The sequence below is a fragment of the Seriola dumerili genome, unplaced genomic scaffold, assembly GCF_002260705.1.
Source record: "Seriola dumerili isolate Sdu_G_001 unplaced genomic scaffold, Sdu_1.0 BDQW01000331.1, whole genome shotgun sequence".
In the NCBI taxonomy this organism is placed as follows: domain Eukaryota; kingdom Metazoa; phylum Chordata; class Actinopteri; order Carangiformes; family Carangidae; genus Seriola; species Seriola dumerili.
Window position 1 is genome coordinate 1,543,507 of NW_019174586.1, and position 19,694 is coordinate 1,563,200.

At 41.3% G+C, this 19,694-nt stretch overlaps 1 protein-coding gene across 1 annotated transcript in view; it reads right to left on the bottom strand.

Moving 5' to 3' along the window:
- Positions 1-19,070, bottom strand: part of LOC111232503 (protocadherin-11 X-linked-like) — a 114,724-nt gene extending 95,654 nt beyond the window's left edge. The window contains exons 1-2 of the mRNA XM_022760061.1: positions 18,531-19,070; positions 9,634-12,141 (exon numbers count right to left, since the gene is read on the bottom strand). Coding sequence (XP_022615782.1) covers positions 9,634-12,141; positions 18,531-19,070 — 3,048 coding nt within the window. The remainder of the gene's footprint in view (positions 1-9,633; positions 12,142-18,530) is intronic.
- Between the last annotated feature and the right edge of the window lie 624 nt (positions 19,071-19,694).

The following is a 19,694-nucleotide window of genomic DNA, read 5'->3' on the forward strand; positions in this document are numbered from 1 at the left end:
AGCTACTCAGTGTCTCAGAAAGAACCACTCGGCGGGCTTCCACACTGATTTGATTGTTGCACACACAAAGGTAGCTAGACCACCGCAGCTATGGGGGATGATTGAATTATTCAGTTTGGCAGAGATTTGGCAGCAATTGTGTGGAGTGTTGCCTTGAGTGGAGTGCAGCAGAAAGACAGCATCTTCTTGTTTCCTGCACCACTGCACAGCACATGCATAAATAGCCCCTGTTTAAACAGTCAGCATCGCTTCAGGACAACTTCACATCATACCCTGAACATGCTTGCTGCTTGGCTAATTGACCTACACCTCCCCATAGACGGTCTTAACATTAAATGCCTCAGATTCAAGCATTTGTCATATTTACATATATATATATATATATATAAAAAAGAGGCTCACTTTTTAGTAGGAGTCTAAAACCGCCAAATACAAGTTCAGTGTTTGAGGCACCTTTATGTATTTAATATCACCACTAAAAACATACAGATGTGTTAAAATTTTTATGAGGGTACGAGTCACTGCCAAAATCACCATTCTCAAATTTGCAACTCATAAAAAGGGGAAGAGAAACGAATCCATACGGACTTTCCATCGCTGATTTCAAACAAGTCTAGAGAAATAAAATATCCACAGTGGTGCTCATATTACTCAGTGCACATTGCCTTTGAAAAGTTAGCTGAGACAGCACCTTCAGCGCTCGTTTAGTTCAAACAATCTGTAATCTTGACTTGCTATTCTATACTGCCTGCAGTGGATGACGTTGATCTCAGCATAGAATGTGAGTGACATGTAAAATCAATGTAAAGTGAAGAGGAAAAAAAATGGTTTTGCCATATTGATAGCTCCTTTGCAATGTTATCCACATGAATAAGGAATATGTTCTAGTTTTGTGTTACATTTACCAGAGGGACATAACAGATAACAGGGTGAGGTACTGATTGCACTGATTGCGTTCTCAAGGTTGTGGGAAGTCACTGGAGCAGCTGTGCCCACTTTTTTTTTTTTTTGTTTGTTTTCAGAATGGTGAACTTTATAGGCGGTTCTTGATCCATCTTAGAGCTTATTATATGTAATTGATAATAAACATGTACGCTCGATAACTGCAGTGCATCCAAAGGTTGCAAATGCTGCATGTGGCAAGCTTTACTGAAGATGTGTAGGCATACTATGAATGGTAAAATAAAGAAACTGGAAAAAAAAAAAAAAAAAATACAATTAATGAACACCATATGGATAGCCTCAACCCCCACAGCAAAATGAATTGCTACGCGTGTCTGTGCGAGCCCTTGTGTGTGGGTCTGTATATTTCTCCATCTGCAGACATATCATTGCATTATATGTAATCAAACTTACTACATATGACTAGCTTCCTGGCCTGTTAGATGAAATTGAATACTGCGTTCTTATAAATCATGAATCAATCTGTCAGCAAAGAAACTCTGGAAACACTTCCCTCAGTGACATACTGTAATACAACCACGGGACAACCTTTAAAAGTCATTTTATAGACGATAAAAATTGCAGGGAATGCACTTAATGTGCGCTGACCAAGATCACAAGCGCACGCTGAGACCCGTAACAACTGCACATTGCTGTGGGAACAGAGGAGCAACAACGAAACAGTCCAAAGACATACCGAAGACATTTTCTGTTATAAACCGGACTCCTGCTTTGACTAAATCTTTTTCCTTTCCTCCCAGCCCTCCTCTCTCATCTTTGCACTGCGAAGCAGAAGAAAAATCCATTTATCGCCTACTCTATCTTCATGCACAAATGTTAAGACTCATTAATGCTGTGGCTTTGTTGGAGTTTTTTATTTATTTATTTATTTATGGCTCATTTGAAAACATTTCATTTCCTAATTATGCATAACATGAAAAATCAAACCATAATTTATCTAGCTCAAAGAGATACAACTACCTTATGATCTACTCCAGATCTCTGTTTTTAAGTAAGAACGAGGCATTTAGCAGGTTTACATTTATCTATTATTAGAAAGCTGACATTTATGCACTCTCTATACGAGAATGCTCTACTTGAGCGTGCACTATTTTCTCAAATCACCAAGGACACTTTCCCCGAGGGAACTGATTAGCTCTCTCTCAGTTTTAAAATATGAAGTAACTTTGATAAGCAATTAAACATTTTCTGTTGTCTCTACTCTGGCTTTGTTTTATGCCTTTCAAGTCTGTATTTTTGGATCAAATCCACAAAAACACTGAATAAGACAATGTTAGAGCGACGGTTATTGTACCTTCTAGCATCAATCTTCCTCTCAGATGTGTAACACCCTGTGTTTGTGCACTACTGTACATCATAATAGCAGGGTTATCGTTATCAAATGATCATTATCAGCTCTCATGGAGGAGAAAAAAAAGAAAAAAAGAAAAGTTGTGTTGTTCCAAAAAAAGCTTCCGTTCTGCTGTTTTCTGTCTGTGCACTTCAAAGGATGTGCTCCCACCAAATTTCCATAACTTTTTATCTGTAATCTGTTCCTAATGAGCAATGTACATCTACACCATTTCTTCATTTATTTCTCCCAGTCAAGTGCTATATTGTTGCAAAATGTAGAAGAGAAGGAGGTATGGGCAGTTTTTCTATGGCTGAAATGAGCCAATTAATGGTGTCCAAACCAACACAGCCACACACACTTCTGGAGGCCACAGCCTTTTTGACCCATACTATATGCTCCTGGCTATCTGTATATGAGAAAAACAAATTATTATTCTACAACATGTGTTTTTGCCTCATTTTAGTCTCACTGTTCTCACCAAGTGCAGAAAACTGAGCGGACTGAGTGATGCAGACTAAAGTTGAAAGCTCAAAACAATGAATAAGAAGAGTCGTCAAAATATGCAATACAATGCAAAAGACTTTAATAAATTTCAGAAGCGCACACATACATAAACAAAACATTTACAGTTTTCTCCACACTGGCAAATCAAAGTCAATTACAAAGATCATGTAAGGTGCATATTGTACTTCACATTGAATAAAAGTGAGGTTGTCTGTCTCTCTTACAAGGACAAAAGCTCTCCCCCATGTATGAGTTTTTTTTTTTCTTTTCCCCAAAGATCAGGCAAATCTAATCATTACACAGTGCTAGGATGCTATGTATATTTCATACTGTGGCTCCTACGCAGTATTGAATACATTTGATACCATAATTACATGAATATACCTCCTTCAATAATAACAACCTGTCTCACAAAGAGGCGACACACATAAAATTAAAAGCTTTAAAATAGACATAGTCTGTGGAACCATGGCATATTAAGACTGGAGCAAAATCAAAAAGGCTTCTGGCCGGCGCAGTAATTTCATTTAAGTATACACAGTCTCTCACAAAAGAGGGGAAACAGCCCTGGTCCAGTCCATCAGTACATTTCCAACTGACTACACAGGCTATGTCCATTTTAATGACTCTAATTCTATGGTTATATGTATGTACTGTAGGTGCCTTTTAGGCCTTACCTATCAAAGCAGTCAGTAGCTTACCAATTAACAGGACTATTGAACAACGACGCTGCTAACCCATCAAGCCAGTTACTGGTGTATACTGTAGAAATTATTCTAGTCAGGACATACTGTACCATAATGATTCTATTGGTGTAGAAATAGCAGAGACAAAATGATGCTCTGAACAAAAGGCCTACGAAGTAGTAAGTGCACCATAGTGGAATTTCTGTCAAATGCTCACTTATTGCTGTTTTCAAACTGGAGCCTGGATTACCTTTTCATTTTGGTGTTCCGTGTTTTTATCATCAGAAAATTTCTTTTGTCAGTGTAAATAAGTGCGCAAAGTCAAGTCATTTTTGCTTAAGCCCACCAAGTCATATTAAAGACTGTCTGAGGATTATTACTATTTTTTTTTTTTTTTTTTTTTTTTTTTTTTTTTACCATCTGGAGTCGTTTTAATATGGATCTCACAGGTTAAATCACTTCCGACTTAGGAATTGAAAGCGACACACAAAAGGTTAGGCTTAGTGCTCTTCAAATCTGCCCTACATAAACAGCTTTTGATTATAACCCCAGGAGTTAGTCCCTTGTGATTGTGGCTTAGCTCAAAGTATTAAACTTGTCCTACCATTCCTCCCAGTCTAATAACAGCATGGTGATCAGTAGCACAGTTGTAAAGCTCTACAAATGTGGTCGTATTGTGGGGGCCATGCATATTTCTGTAACATTAGCCACACTCTTCACTAACAATGCTATCAGTGGCATCAAAAAGTGGGACAGAAAGAGGCGAAAGTAGACAGAAAAAGGTACACTGTGATGTGGGCTCAATACTAATGTAAGCCTACGGGGTTGTAGACCTTGCAGCATAAATACATTAGAAGTCATTAGTTCCATGAGCAAGCCCAGATAGAGCAACGTCAAATTATACAAAAGTCAGAAAGTAAGAAAATAAATTGGCCACCAGGCAGTTTTGAAAACAAGGCAAAGAAATGGAATCAATAAATATAAACACCATCAACTCTGTGATAGATATACATACATACATATAAACATACTTTACAGATCTACTGACTGTATTTGACACCTATTTTACAGAGTGGGTGCTGGAGTGGGACATTTTTCGAGGAGGGTTCAGGGCATACAGTATCATCCTCACTGACACAGGTAAGTAATAGCATAGGACTCAAAGCATTTCAAACTTCCAACAGATTCACAGGAGGAGCTTTGTCAAGTTTCAGGCAGGCAACATGAAGCGTCTCTCTTTTTCTGAGATTTTTTTCCCCCCTCCAAGTTCATCTTTTCTCTGGATTGTATGAAGAGGTGGGGTTTGAGGCTGTAGAGACAGTAAAGTACTTGTTTCACCTCTTCAGTTCTCGCCTTCCTTCTTTCCTCCCTCTGCCCTCTCTCTCTCTCTCTCTTTTCTCTCTTTTTCTCTCTTTAGGTAGTGGGAGCTAGAGATTGATTTTAATCCTGTGGGAGCGAGCTGTACCTGTGCCACAGAGTGTGCCATAGTGTGGTGGTTTCAGTGCCGTCTCCTGAAATATAGAGAGACAGACAGATATAGGGAGATTGTAGTTACAATATCATCGAGCTCTGAGCAGCCTAAGCTGTAGCCTTATCAGTGTGAGGCTACGCTGAACACTGAATAAAAAAATCTCTGAAGAGAGTGTAGAAAGATAAAAAAAAAAAGCATTCTTCAAGGCACGGCTGGCAATCAAGTCATTATCTTGTCAGGTTTCCTTGAAGAATGCTACAGGTGTCATAAGTTTGTGCATTTTTCCTGTACTTATCAGAGCATGCAATCTTATCCAATTATCACTCCCGATTTGTCTTTTTGTCTCCCACCACACTAGTGCAGCACTCTTCATTTCCCCTCAAAAAGCCATTTGGATCAATTTAGGCCCACTCTTTCTTTCGGACCCTTGCCAGTGGGTCCTCTGATATGTACAGAATATGACATTTTGCTGTTCCTCAGGAAGTTAGCAACACATCTGCCAGTGTCTGAATCAGAAAGAAGCTGACCTAACAGTGCTCACATTAGCAAGGCACAGTGATTACAGATGCAATGACGCAACAGAAATAAAATTCAAAGAAAAAAGACAAACAAAACCAAAAAGAACTAAAACAACACAATGAGAATAAAATAAAAAAGAAAACCATAATCAGTTGCTAGGATTTAAGACTAGCATCAGACTTGATTAACAACCCTAGTTAGCCTTTTAACATCATGGCTTCTACCCCTGGCTATGCACCCACTATGAGTCAGCACAAGCGCTTTATCATCAGACCATGGGTGGCTAGTGTGAAAGGCCCATTCCTTCACCCACACAAATAAATGACAATATGCAAAAATTTTGTTCACAGCTGCCCTCGTTATCCAACGCAATCACATTATGATCTTTTTTATGAAGATAATACCTTAAATTGCCTTATAAATAAGGAAAAACAACACTTATGGTCTAAAGGTTATTTAATCGAACTGTAATGCATGCATATGTGATACTACAAAGACACTAACAGCAGTTTCTCCAATACTAAGTCATAGGAGGTTAGTTTTGTTAAGCAGCGACCCTTTGTGCTCCGTGGCCCCAGAATTATGGGCCAAACAAAAGAATGTATTAGCCTTTTTACTCCTTGCATATTCATGGTGATGTCTGAGATCACTCAAGCAGGGTGATCCTTGTTTGATCTGCCTCTGCTAAAGCACATACTCTCACAAGAGCTCCTCATCACTGGAGGCACACTGACCTCTAATATCATGGGGTAGGGGTTAAAAGAAAATGATGAGATGCGTAAAAACTGAGGAGAGAAGGGAGGAGAGGGAGGAGGTTTGCATTTGCAAGTACAGCTCTCGCTGTATAATGAAGCCATATGGTGGCACAAATCTGTAGTCTCTGAAGTATTTTTACAAGCTTTACTCTTTATCGGCTACATCTGTAAAGTCCCCTGAAAACATTTTGGTGACCTTCAACCATAATCATCTCTTCTTGTTATTCCATGGGTAGGTTTTTTGTCTTTGTTTTATTTTCAGCTGCCTTACTCGTGTGGGAGGGTGCGGGGCAGCGAGAGATCACTGTAAAGGCACTAAAGCGCTGTCTGTCACTTTGATGAATCAAAAAGGAAAACACGACAACCTGCCTATGATCTTTGCTTTTGGACTTCTGGTATTAGGTCCAGGCTCAGGAGAGACCGAATAGCTGGTACTGACAGACCGAATGCAGCTTTTGTTTTAACAGGAACACTTGAAATTGATCTCTACAAATTCTAGAGTGTTCAAATATTCTCTTGTCACCTCCTCTGATAAAAGCAACAACACTTTTTTTTTTTTTTTTTTTTTTAAGAAGTGCTGTTTATAAGTGTTCTTCCTTAGACTTTGAAAATAGATTTTCTTTAAAGAAGCATAAAGATGAAATCAAGCAGAGAGGAGATTATAAACGAATCTCAACAAACAGGACTGCTGGTCAACTATTGTCATCACCACGTCAGATCCTGAGTATGTGACTCACCCAATGGATAGTACGTGGCATCACTGATAATCTTTAAGGATGGCTGCCTTTTTTCTCCTTTCTTATCAGCCTCATTCGAAACCTAATTACAGTGATTTTAATCATACTGTATTATGAGTGATTAACCCTTTAGTGCATTTAATTAACCTTTGCAGCCACCAACTCTCATCAGGCAGAGCTTCATGCTACTTTTTTTTTTTCCACGACACAGGCTTTAAATAAGCACACTTAAAACTAGTGGGAAATCTAATGTCTAAAGTGGGAGGCATCACTTGTCAATTGCTCAAGGGGACAGAAAATTTTGGTGTATTATCAGCTTAACATCACTGAAGATATGGTTGGTGAGTAGAACCAATGAGGGCAATTTTCTTTCTTGATAATATTCAAATGCTGAGAGTGTGTATGACCGTGTTAATCCTGACCTCTCTCAGAGCAAAGACCAACTGTACCTAGAAAATAATCAGATACACACATATCCTCTGATATAGCGAAACATATGATTTGGGAGGATGTTTGCTAATCATGTATTCATTGATTTTAAATTATTCGCACAAAAATACTCCACTCTGATCAGCAGCATAAGTGAAAATCAATTTAAATCCTTGATACATGAAATTCATGACAGATAATAATTCAGAATTGTAGAACACAGACTGAATATTTCTGCATATTTCAGAGCAGACGCCACCAGTAAGAGGGGAAAATCATTCTGACAACTCGTCAGAGTGTCGTATAAACACATTATGAATTAAATCTTTGGTACCAAGGGCATGTAGTAGGCTTATGTATAATGTACTATGGCAGAGCATAGCTTTTAACCAGGGTTTCAAATAAAAGGTGGATGAAGGGAATGACTATCAACGCTGTGTGGGTGTCTTCATAAATTATCCGAAGCACAATACTTCATGGGATCAACAGTCATTTACCAAAACTATGCCACGGGGAATTTTAACGCTTGCTCGATGTCACACAGAAGCGTATTGGGAGCAAAAAAAGCCAGAAATGAGCCAAAGATCTGAAAACTGTCTGCAATATGAGGCTAGACGCAAACAAAAGCAAGCACCTCATCAAACAAAATCAATTATTGATGCAATATCATGAAACTGACCCAGAATTGGATGAATGGCAGTTGTGATAATTATGATCAAAACAGTAACACAAATGAAAGCCACTGACACCAAGCAACAACCAAAAGCCCCCAAAAATCGTAAAAGAAACAAAATAAAAATAAATAAATATATAAATAAATAAATGAAAAGGAATTTGTTGCAAAAGCCAGCAAAATCAACGGGATGTTTGACACTGGGTGAAAACTATGGCAACACACATCTCACTATGAGTAAACTAGTCAGCCTTGATTCATTCCACTGTGCTGGTGATAGCAGATTAAATATCAACATGTATGTACTCTGTCATGCACTAGCGATACAATGATTGTGTTCTTCTGTCCTCTCTAACACAAACTACAACAGATCACAGATGCAATCTCTTGTTGTGATGTCATTGCATCCTCTCGTATGTGAGCTAATTTGAAGAATGTAAAGGATGTGTATCTACGTATGTCGTTTATTACAATAATTGGGGTCATTAAAGTGGAGCATTTATGGGCTAAATGCAACGTCGGCCTGGCAGGCTTTTTTATGGACTACTGCTCCCTTGGTGTTTAAGTATATTGGTCTCAAGACTCTGCATCACCTTGATCCCTGTGACCCCCTCCCCCGCCCAAAGCAGTACTCAGTCTTCCCCACGGCGCTCAGCTCTGGCTGTCAGCACTGAGCAAGGCCACCTCTCCTTACCTCTGATTTACATTTATTTCCCTCGCCAGCTTTTATTTATTGGGGCACTTCGCATTTGGCACATATCTCTTAGGGAATCATAAGCCCTTTGCTGTACCTTGGCATTCAAATGAGCTTCTCTCCCACAAAGCCTCACTGGCACAGTTGAGGCAGCACTTAATATTTTCAGGACAGAAGCCACAAAAAGTGGGATTATTTATCAAGCTGTTTTTACATGTCAAAAGCACTTTTTTTTGTTTTGTGCTATTACCTGTACACTTTTTGCCAAAATGAATACCTGATAAAGTAAGTAGCCCTTGTCACTCTGGCTGCCATATTTACTTATTTTCATGGCTTGTTTGAATGTGTCGATCAAATATATTAGCACACAGCTTCATTCGCCCTTGACCTCAAACGCATCAGTAGAGAGTTCAATCATCGCCGCCTATCCCAGGCTCTTCTAAATCAGGCTACATTGCCACCAACCACTCACGCTGAAGTTTAATATAGCTAGCCATCATAATTTCACTGCTGCCACTACTCAAGCTTTTGAATATGAAATTAACCTGCACATGTAATTTTGTAAATGATTATGCAATTATGGTTGCTTATGAAGGAGGATGAATACATGAATTAATAACAATCAGTACAGTGAAAGATTTTGCTGCATTAATTGCGACAAATTATGTTTCCTCTCTGTCATTTTTTCATTTCCTTTTCAAGTCTTAAGTGCAAATGACATTCATGTAGACATGGTCATGTTCTGTGTGGGAAAATCCCCTGGCTCCATGCTGCCACCCTCCCCCTTTCACATCACCTACCATGGGACAGCAAAGGGAGTGTGAGTGGGGACTAGTGTGGGTGGGTTTAAAAAGGAAGTCATGAATTACCTGTCGGGTGGTGATTTGCCCTGCAGTCTTGAATCCCCCCTGACAGCTGCACTCTGAGACACTGTATGGGTCGGAGCTAGTCGATGAGCACTTGGAGAGTGAGTCACAGCCCACCACGAACGTGTTGTCCAAGGGGAGCTCCTGGATCACATGGTGTTTCTTTGGGGCCACTGGGGTCTCCGGTTTGATTTGAAATGTAGGTTGAGGGGACGCGGACTTGTAATGCTTGGCTAAGTCTGGGCTATCGGGTTTGAAGGTGGTGGGCGTGGTGGCCCAGTTGTACTTCCCCATGGTTTGCTCCTCTAGCTCCACAGGGAGATCCAGTGTGCCATTAACATGCTCATGGGTGGGGTCGTCAGGCTTAGATTCATCTATGGTCACAAAGTTCAGGAGGAGGCTCTTGGGGGATCGCTTCTTCCTCTTCTTCTTTTTCTTGATCTGACGGTTCTCTTGGTTGGGTGACACCCACTCGCCACTCTGCTTGCCCTTTTGCACCACTTTGTGTCTGGGTGTCTGCCGGCAGCGCACCAAGGCGGTCACAAATATCACCAAGATGACAGTCATGGTCCCTGCTATGATAGCTATGACAACAATCACATATCCGTTGGCTTGAGGTGTTACCTCACTGTCCCCTATGTTACGGTCCAGGGGTGTCTCCATGCTTTTTCGCAGCTGCTCTTGGATAAAAGTAGCATTTGACACAGTGTCATTGACAAACAAGTGAATCAGTGCTATAGCATGTAATGACTCAGGCTGGCCTAGATCTTTGACCTTTACTACAAGCCTATGCAGCCCCTGATCAGCTGCCACTATCTTCTCCTGCAGGGTTATGTTACCCGTTGTTTTGTCGATGGAAAAGAGACCTCGAGGGGAGACCCTAGATGTGATGATGATGCTGCTGATTATACTGTACTGCAGCTCAGCATTCATACCTGTGTCATTGTCAATGGCAAACACTCTGGTGACCACAGCGCCAGGGGTGGTGGTGGTTCGCACTAGGTCATATGAGTAATTGGAGGAGGGGATGACGAACACGGGGCGATTGTCATTTACGTCGACTACATTGATAGTGACCTTGGCATAGGAGGAGCTTGGGGGTTGCCCTCCGTCGACTGCCTTGACCATAAATGTGTAGGAGCTTTGCTGCTCCCTATCAAATGTGATATTGGGTTTGATCACCCCAGTTTGAGGGTCAATGATGAAATTATCTTTCCCGTTCAAAATGGACAGCGTTATAACAGCATTATCTCCCGCATCTGCGTCCGTCACTGTGATTAAGCCCACAGTTCCGTAGAGAGGCAGGTTCTCAGGCACATAGAAGTTGTACTCAGGGTGTGTGAAAGCTGGGCTGTTGTCATTAAGGTCCTGGACGATTAGCCTGACGGTGACATTGCTCTGTAGGGATGTGGAGCCGTTGTCCCTCGCTATGACAGTGAATGAGTACCTCTCCTGCTTCTCTCTGTCCAGTCGTTTGCCAACAGAGAGGATTCCTGACCGTCTGTCTATGTTAAACCCATCAGGTGCATCAGGGCCAAGAGTATAAATAATCTCAGCATTATGTCCGCTGTCTGCGTCAGTGGCACTGATTTTTATTAACTGTGTAGAGGGGTCATTGTTCTCCGGTATGGAAAGTTGGATTTCCGGCTGGGGGAAGATGGGTGCATTGTCGTTCTCATCCTTGATTTTAATTAAAACCATAGCTGAAGTGTTCAAAGGAGGCGTCCCCCTATCCGAGGCCACTATCTTAATTGCATATTCTCGAGTCGTCTCATAATCTAGGGGGGCGGCTGTCTCTAGTAAGAACTGATCATTAAAGACAGGCTTCAACCGGAAAGGAACATCATGGTCAGTGTAGCAAGCTACTTTGCCATAAAGATCTGCATCCTTGTCAGTAACAGTAATTAGGGCTATTTTGGTGTTGAGGGGCGCATTCTCAGACAGCAGAACAGTCCCATTAACCAGGTTGATAATGTAGCGAGTGTCTATGGAGGGAACATTGTCATTAACGTCTGTTACATTAACAATCACTGTTGCTCTGGAAGGGGTGGAGCTGCCGTCGCTGGCCAGGACGATGAGTTTATGAACAGGTGTTACTTCCCTGTCCAGTGGCTGCTTCACAGTGATCATTCCTGTAGAGCTGTCAATGGCAAAGTGACGTTTGGTCGAGGCAGAGATCTGGTTGCTGAAGGCAAAGTGGATCTGTGCGTTGGATCCCAGGTCGGCGTCCGTGGCGTGAAGCTGAGCAACCGATGTCCCCATGGGGGCGTTCTCTGGCACGGTGACCTCCAGCTCACTGTCCTTGAAGATGGGACGATTGTCATTGACATCAGAGATGGTGACTTGCAGAATGGCAGTGCTGGACTTGGGAGGGTTGCCACCATCTTCCACCTTTATCTTCATGACGAAGGTGTCCTTCTGCTCGCGATCCAGGTTCTGCTGAACGATAAGCTGTGGCCACTTGTCACCTTCGGGAGTCTCAATGATGTCTAAGCCAAACTCGCTGACACTCTGCAAAGACAAAACATATTTCCAGTTAGTTTGAATCCGTTTTCTCCAAAAACTTATGATTATTACATAAACTATGAAAGAGTTGTTTTTCCTCATATACTCAGAGTCTCAGGAGAGAGAGTTTCATAAATTGGGCAAATAGAAAAGCCCTCTCTTTATAAACAGACTTGACAGACATATTAATTTCATAAGTAGGAATATCACATTTTCACTTAGGTAATAACAAAGAAAGGTGCAGTGATATGGTACTAGATTCTGTGGTCTTGGTCATGTTTTTGTTCTTAGAGTGTAGATTTTTCAGTTGTCTTAGAAAGCCAAACAGCCTGTCGAGATATTTCCTCAGGCTACTCAGGTTCATTTGTAGTCTTTCTTAGGATCAGGCTTTTAGGCAGTGATGAATGTCAAGAGCAAATTAAACAGCCCGGTACATTCTTAAACAAGGCAGCTGGTTCTTGGCTCTGCTCAGCTCATCTCAGTTGGGTACCCGTAAATCAAAAGCACTTTCAAACATGCTAATCATCAGCTTGTTTCAAAGTTTCAGTCACTTCTTACATACACTGCACAATACACGCCCTAAAAAGACTGCAAATTCCAGTTAAGTGATCCTTTTTATAAATGTGACTAATAAGTGTATATTGTGCATATTGTATATTGCATGTACAACTACAGCTTGAGGGGATTCATTTGGCTCCTCGTCAGTTTTCTTCTGCCTTCACTAAAATAAGATTTCACTCCACCTTCCTATCTTGTGACAAGTTAGAATAGCGCCAGCAGCCTCGTAACGTTTCGACGACATTACAGGAGAGAGAGACAGCTGGAAAAGGAGACACACCAATAAGCTCCCATTTATATACACTACAAGACCAGATCACCACAGATTAAGAGGAGGAGAGTGAAAAATCCTGCCTATTAGAGTGGTTTTTGCTCAAGAAGGGCTAAATCTAGGCAAAAGTAAAGCCGGAGGAAAATGAAAACAAATGCATAAGTAATCCCCACGAGAAACCAGAGGAACTGGCACTGGCTGTTACGAGTAATTGCCTTCCACCCCCAAAAAACTAGCACTAATATTTACAGTGTCAGATGCAGTATGGTATGGATCCGCACACGTTTTCAAATTATAAGAGGAAGGAAATTAAGGAAGAGGGAGAGACAGATAGAGAGGGAGAGAGAGAGAAAGAGAGAGAAAGAGGGAGACAAGTGGCAGAAAAGGAGAGAAGTAGAGAGTAGGGGGAGGAAAAAAAGAAGATCAAGCCCATGAATGAGCTGCATGCACATTATGAAACAAAGAAGCCCTTTGAAGCTCTTTCAGTCAGAAGCAGTTTCATGGTAAAACAAGAAAAAGCATCCTACTTAAAGAGATAAGCTTCATGCTGCACATAATGTTGGAAGAGATTACTCTGTCTAGGCACAGCTATCAAATGAGATTAAGATATATACATTCTCCCCCTTCAAGGGAGGAACATTTCAACCAAATTGTGAGCACAAGAGTCCTCAGTAGGTTTCAGAATCTAGACCCGTTCTTGTGCCAACGCAGTGTTGTAGTCGAATCAAGAAAACGTGCAGCTGCAGCATGTAAATTATTGTGTACTCTGAAAAATTGCTTGCTGAGGGAATGTTGTCAACATGTCAAGTGATTGACAGAACTACTTAAAACAGCCAACACTGCAGCAATGATCTTTCAGACCTTATTTTGTGATCCTTCTGGCAAGCAGAAGTCATATAGGGGTAAGCAGACATGGCATAAAAAAGTATGTGTGGAAATGTAGAGGAAAAATGCCTTATGGATGAACCGTGCTGAATCTTTATGCACATTGCTGAACTATTTCTGTCATGACTGAAAGGTCCAAGACACTATTCTGGGGGATCTTTTGCTAAGCACTACTCCATCCGCACAGAGCTCCACAATCCTCAGTTGTTTGAATAGTTCACAGATTCCGCACAGTAGCTGAATATCTGCACACTGATATTTGGCAAAGCCTGATGTTAATAGTTGGATGTTGAGTTAGGGATGTGTCAAAGGGAATGCTGCACGATGATTTATGAGCTAGCATTTCCTCTATGCTTTTGTCTTGGTTTCACACAATTTTACAACTGACAAGACAACGCTCAGCGCATTTCAATAAGTTGAAGAGAGCTATCTCTCAGGCTGTGCATCCTCCTGAATGCAGAATGAGTCTGGTGGATTGTGATAAGATCTAGGGCAGGCTAAGAAAAGGCCAAATACTAGCATGAATCACTCACTGGAGACCCTAAGGCTGAGTGAGAAGGACAAAGTTCTCTAAACAGCTAAATGTGCAAATAATACCATGCCTCACTCCTCCACCACACATATACTGTACAGGTAAATGTCTTCTTGAACTATGATGACTCACCATTCATTCCCACATTACAGGGTCACAGGTACCCTCAGTCATCAGAGAGGGAACAGGGTACTATATATGTGGAACGAGTACGGTACAAAATCTAATCAGAGCTTGCTAATTTAAATGAAAATGACTGAGGGACACTGACAGAAGCAGAGGTGGCTGATGATGAGGGATGGATGACTGTGAACCCCGTTCTGCAGACAGTGCCTCAGATTATCAGTGGATGCATCTTTCAGTCAAGTTGATGACCTTATTAAAACTCAGAGGAGACTTAGATTGGGCTGTGAATATGTCAGGAGGACTATAGTTACAGTGATGCCCATGGATAGGGCTAACTGGGGAGGGCTATTCATCACAAGCTATAGCACCTCTTTATAATGCTGATAGAAACTCACTCTCTCTGTCTCTCTCTCTCTCATTCCTCCCACATTTTTTCTCTCCATCCCTCATTCCCCTTTGCCCCTGGCCATGATCTCATGCATATAATTAAGACAAAAGAAGCTGGGAATTGTTTGTCGTTTTTTTTTTTTTTTTTTTTTTTTTTTTTTGTCAACCACTAGAAGAGGATAATGTGTCAAAATCGGATGCTAATGAAAACTGGAAATGCTTGACAGGGAGCTCTCTGCCCAGAAATCCTATTCACTGCCTATAGGCAGCATGCAATGCATTAATCAAATTTCTCTTGCTACTTGGGAATGGATCTTGAATAAATTTTGCATCCTCAAAATGCAAAGTTAGAATCAGTTTAGGGAGCAAAATTATTCAAACTCAGACTTGAAGTACCAGCAAAAAGACCACTCCATCCACTCAAGAATTTTAGGTATATTTCAGATAGACACGTAGCAACCAAGTTGATTGCAAAATACCAGAGGAAAAACCTCGGAAGGTGGCAAAAGGTTAAGTTCAACAGTCCTCCAGATTGCCCAACCAAAATGCAGACATCCACTTCATCATGTAGTTTATCAGTGAGGAATAGCCCAGCCAGCAGCAGAACATTGATCTACACGAAATGACTTGGACAAGACGCCCACTTCAAATGTGTCTGAAGATGCTCACACAGATGCATCTTGGATTAATGTAGTGTGTGATGCTGCAAACTCATACATCACTGGAATAAGAAAGGTTGCCAGTATTTGTGAACAATGAAGATCCAAAGCGAAACCACCAATGGACTCTCCTTTAGTCCTACGCATGTTTCCGTGTTAGCCTCTGAGTGTTATCCTGTGAATATGTAACATGATCAGATCTGCTTTCACGGGAGATCCTCCTCCACCCATGCATGTGATTGCTTTCTCTGACCTTGACCATTTCTTAGGACGCCTTCTCTGCAGTTCAGGTGACGTAACACGCCACTGCACAACACTGATGGCAGAATTTCACTCAAACTGTAATTGCCAGCCATTATGTGTGGTGCAGGAGCACTGTGTAGGATGAAATTACCTGTTGTCCCCCTAAGTGTTAGAAAAGGACAAAGTTGTAAGAAAAAAAGAAAAGGCTACCATGTTTCTTTTATTTGGTCTGTATGTTGACAACTCAGGCATGGCTACATGTGGAGTGGCAGACCATTGAGTGTGGCTCACTGTGCTACACAATGGTAGCAATTTCAGCACCGTGCCCCGTACAACACAAGAAAACTGGGCAAACTATCATTCTGAGGGAGCTTCTGAGACAAATCTCACAGGACCATACAAAGATAGTCTAAGGGTGGCTTAGCGGCCAAGAGCTATTCTAGGAAATGCTTGCACATTCCCTCCCCACTAAACCCCTTGGCTTTCTACTGCACCTCGGAAATAAAAGATACCAAAGGTTGAAAATGTTGCTGGCTCTTTTAATGCTTCTCCCTGTTTTACTTGTATGGAACCTGGAACACAAGGAAATTAATCTCGAGTACAATGAGAATATAATGAGAAGAAGTGAATCAGGGATGCATTGCCAAGGATGCTCTAAGAGGAATTTCCTGCAAAAGATAATACAACCACAGCCTAGGCAAGGATTTTAGAAAGCTTTATATTGTGAAAAGGGCAAAGAAAATGATTGCAGATGATCACCATAATGAGCAGAACATTTGGCTGGTGATTTTCCAGGCATGAACAATTCAGGACATTGCGCTGGAGAGGCCTTGGCAGTGGGGAGACTCTTTAAAAATGCAAATTGGTATTCAAGGCAGACACGGACAGCAACGATTCTGTTCATTCCAACCCAATGTTAACGTCATCCGAGAAGCCAAGATGGACTTGTCATTTCTGTCTTGCACCGTGCTCTCAATTCCAGTAACCTTTCTTTCTTTATTTTGTTTAGGTTTTCCTCCAGAGTGCTTGCATCTCCCTCTTTAATTACAGTTCATTTGTAAGGGCTCATGTCATCTCCGATATTCGTCTATCCACAAAGCGTAGAGTGTTGTGCAGACTATAAACGAAGACTGTATGATATTATCCTACATTTCTGGATTTAGGGCCGACTCCATTAGGCAACAGAGAATATTGCACTGCAGTTTAATAGTGAATCAATTAGATGATGAAGAAAAGCTTCTCCCTGTTCTGCATGAGGCACCTATTAGCATAATACAGTGCATTTCTTCTCACTTGCTTTAATCTACTATGTTCAGCACATGTAACCTGTTGCTGGAAATTGGACATGCAGTATACGCTGTGTCTGCACTTTCTACTGCGTGTTCTCCAATATTACTGCACATGGTGAAAACTTGCCCTTCTTTACGGCGTTCTTCATAATGAAATAAAGCATATGAAAATATTAATGGCTGGTATAAAACACTGTAGGCTTCATGACATATTCCACTTTATGAAAAAAAAGTAGGTCATATTTTCAAAGCAGAGTCAAAATTAATTTCCTATATGGGTGTACTACAGTACTATAGCATGAGAGCAGGTTCACAGAGGAGGCTTTAATGCAGAATCTAGACCAAATTACATGAAAAACACATGGGGTGGAAAAACTGGCAAATGAAAATAACGTAAGACCTCAGTGATTAAAAACCGTTAACTATTCAGACCTGATGTAGACAGGTGGGATGCTGCAGGCATAGCAATGTGCTGGAGCTTCATCAATAATATGTGCACTGACTAAAATTCTGCTTGCGTTACAGACATCCATTGGTTTAGTTATGTTTGATACAATTGTAATTGATTGGCAGATAGCTACAACAGCCTTTGGTTTGTTTTGTATTGTTCTGTACGTGGATTCCCACAAAGCCTATTTATTCTTTAAAGCTATTTATTCTATTAAGTCCATAAAAAAAAGACGAGGCTTGTTCCAGTATCACAAAAGGCTTCAGGCCCATATCTTTCACGATCAAAATCTTTCACTCATTCACTATTCAACTCAATTAATTTGTACAAGATGGCTTTTAGTTTAGACATGGGATTGCAGACGTAGAGTAATAGCCTCTTATCAACTTCAGTTTCAGTGGAGTGAGTCTTTAGGAATCTCTACTTAGAAATTCAGCTTCAGATATTTGGATGTTTCTAGTTATTTATTATTTAATGACAGCTGACAAAAACAGGGATATATGGGAGTTATTATTGGCATGTAGTCAGAGACAGCAGCAGGCCTGATGTTAGATAAACCACATCAACATTCATTAAGGAAATAAATGGACATTCAAAGATGGGCTGACAAAAGTGTTTGTGTCAGAGTGATTTAGAAAAATGCGTTTTTATGTATTTTTATAGGGCTTATCTATTGAAAAGTCGCTGTTAATGACAAACCAATCCACTTTGAACAAGAGCTCAAACACTGTGGTTCCAACCACACACTTTTGCAATGGTGATTGTGAATGTTCCTCCAAGTAGTTGCAGTTTTCTTGTATGAGAACACTGAAAACAGCAGTTTTTCCAATGAACTTGCTACCTTATTAAAGGCACTGTAGAGAGGCACTTGGGAAATGGCCTGAATAAAATTAATTGTATTAAAATCAAGACAAGTGAGGCTACTCTTAAAAAATAAGAAAAGTACCTAAGCATTTCATTTGATACATGATAGAGATGAAACAGGAGTGATCCTCACCTTGACCAGTTCATAATGTTGGATCCCATTGATCCCTACATCAGGGTCAAATGCTGAGGGCACCGGGTATCGGGTGTTGATTGCCGTGTTCTCCGGGATGGAGATGTTTATTACAGTGGACTGGAAAAGAGGGGCGTTGTCATTCACGTCCTCGATCAGGAAGCGGATCTTGACCAGTCGGAAGATCTCGTCAGGCAGCACGGCCACCTCGATCTCATAGTAGCAACGTTTCTCAGCGAAGACCCCTGAGCACAGCTTCTCCCGGTCGATTCTGTGATTGGTGGTAAAGATCTCCCCCGTGTTGGCCTCCACTCTCACCAAAGGCACGTCGCCTGTCTTATACACAGGCTTGAACTGCAGCGGCGAGGAAAGCCTGATGTTGGGGTCTAGGTTGAGGTCCAGGTCCTTCCGCAGGTTGCCGATGCGGACGTTCTCTGGCTGCTCCTCCTTCACTGTATAGTCCCTCTCCTGGGCCCAGCATAGCAAGACCACACCGGTGAGCAAGACCACCAGCACATGAGCCTGACTTGCTAAGTCCATACTCAAGGGTGGATGGGAGCCTCACTTTTACAGCAGCAATTCTGTCACAAGAGAGAGGAGAGACAGAGAGAGAAAAAAAAAAAGAAGAAGAAGAGAGAAAGACACACAATGTCAGTGCACAGAATTACATGGCATTCAAGTTCTGCTGTAATTAGTACTACTTTCCCTCACGGAGAGTTTTCAACTTGACCTATTCATCCTAACTAGTTATGAGCCCACATCATTCCCATGTCTTTGAGAGCAAATTAACGTCAGTTTTACACAATTAACCTTTGATGACATCCACTGAGCAAGCAGACACGTAAAGGTTAGTAGTTCGCGTATTCCATCACTCCATTTCATCGCTGTAATGAACCATTTCATATTTTTTATTGAGAGGTATGAAAGCAGTTGGGTTCACTGTTAAGACTAAATAGTTTGCTTTCAAGACTTGTTCACAAACTATGGTGTATGGGGGGGGGGGGGGGGGGGGGGAGGGGGGGGGGGGGGGGGGGGTAAGACTGGGAGGTAGAGAAAAACTGTTTTCATATCTGAGTCAGTGTGAGTCAATATGGTGCGGTGGTGTCTTCATCAACTGCACCTTGCATCCAGACTTCAGCTGATTTGGAGGCAGCTTAACTGAGC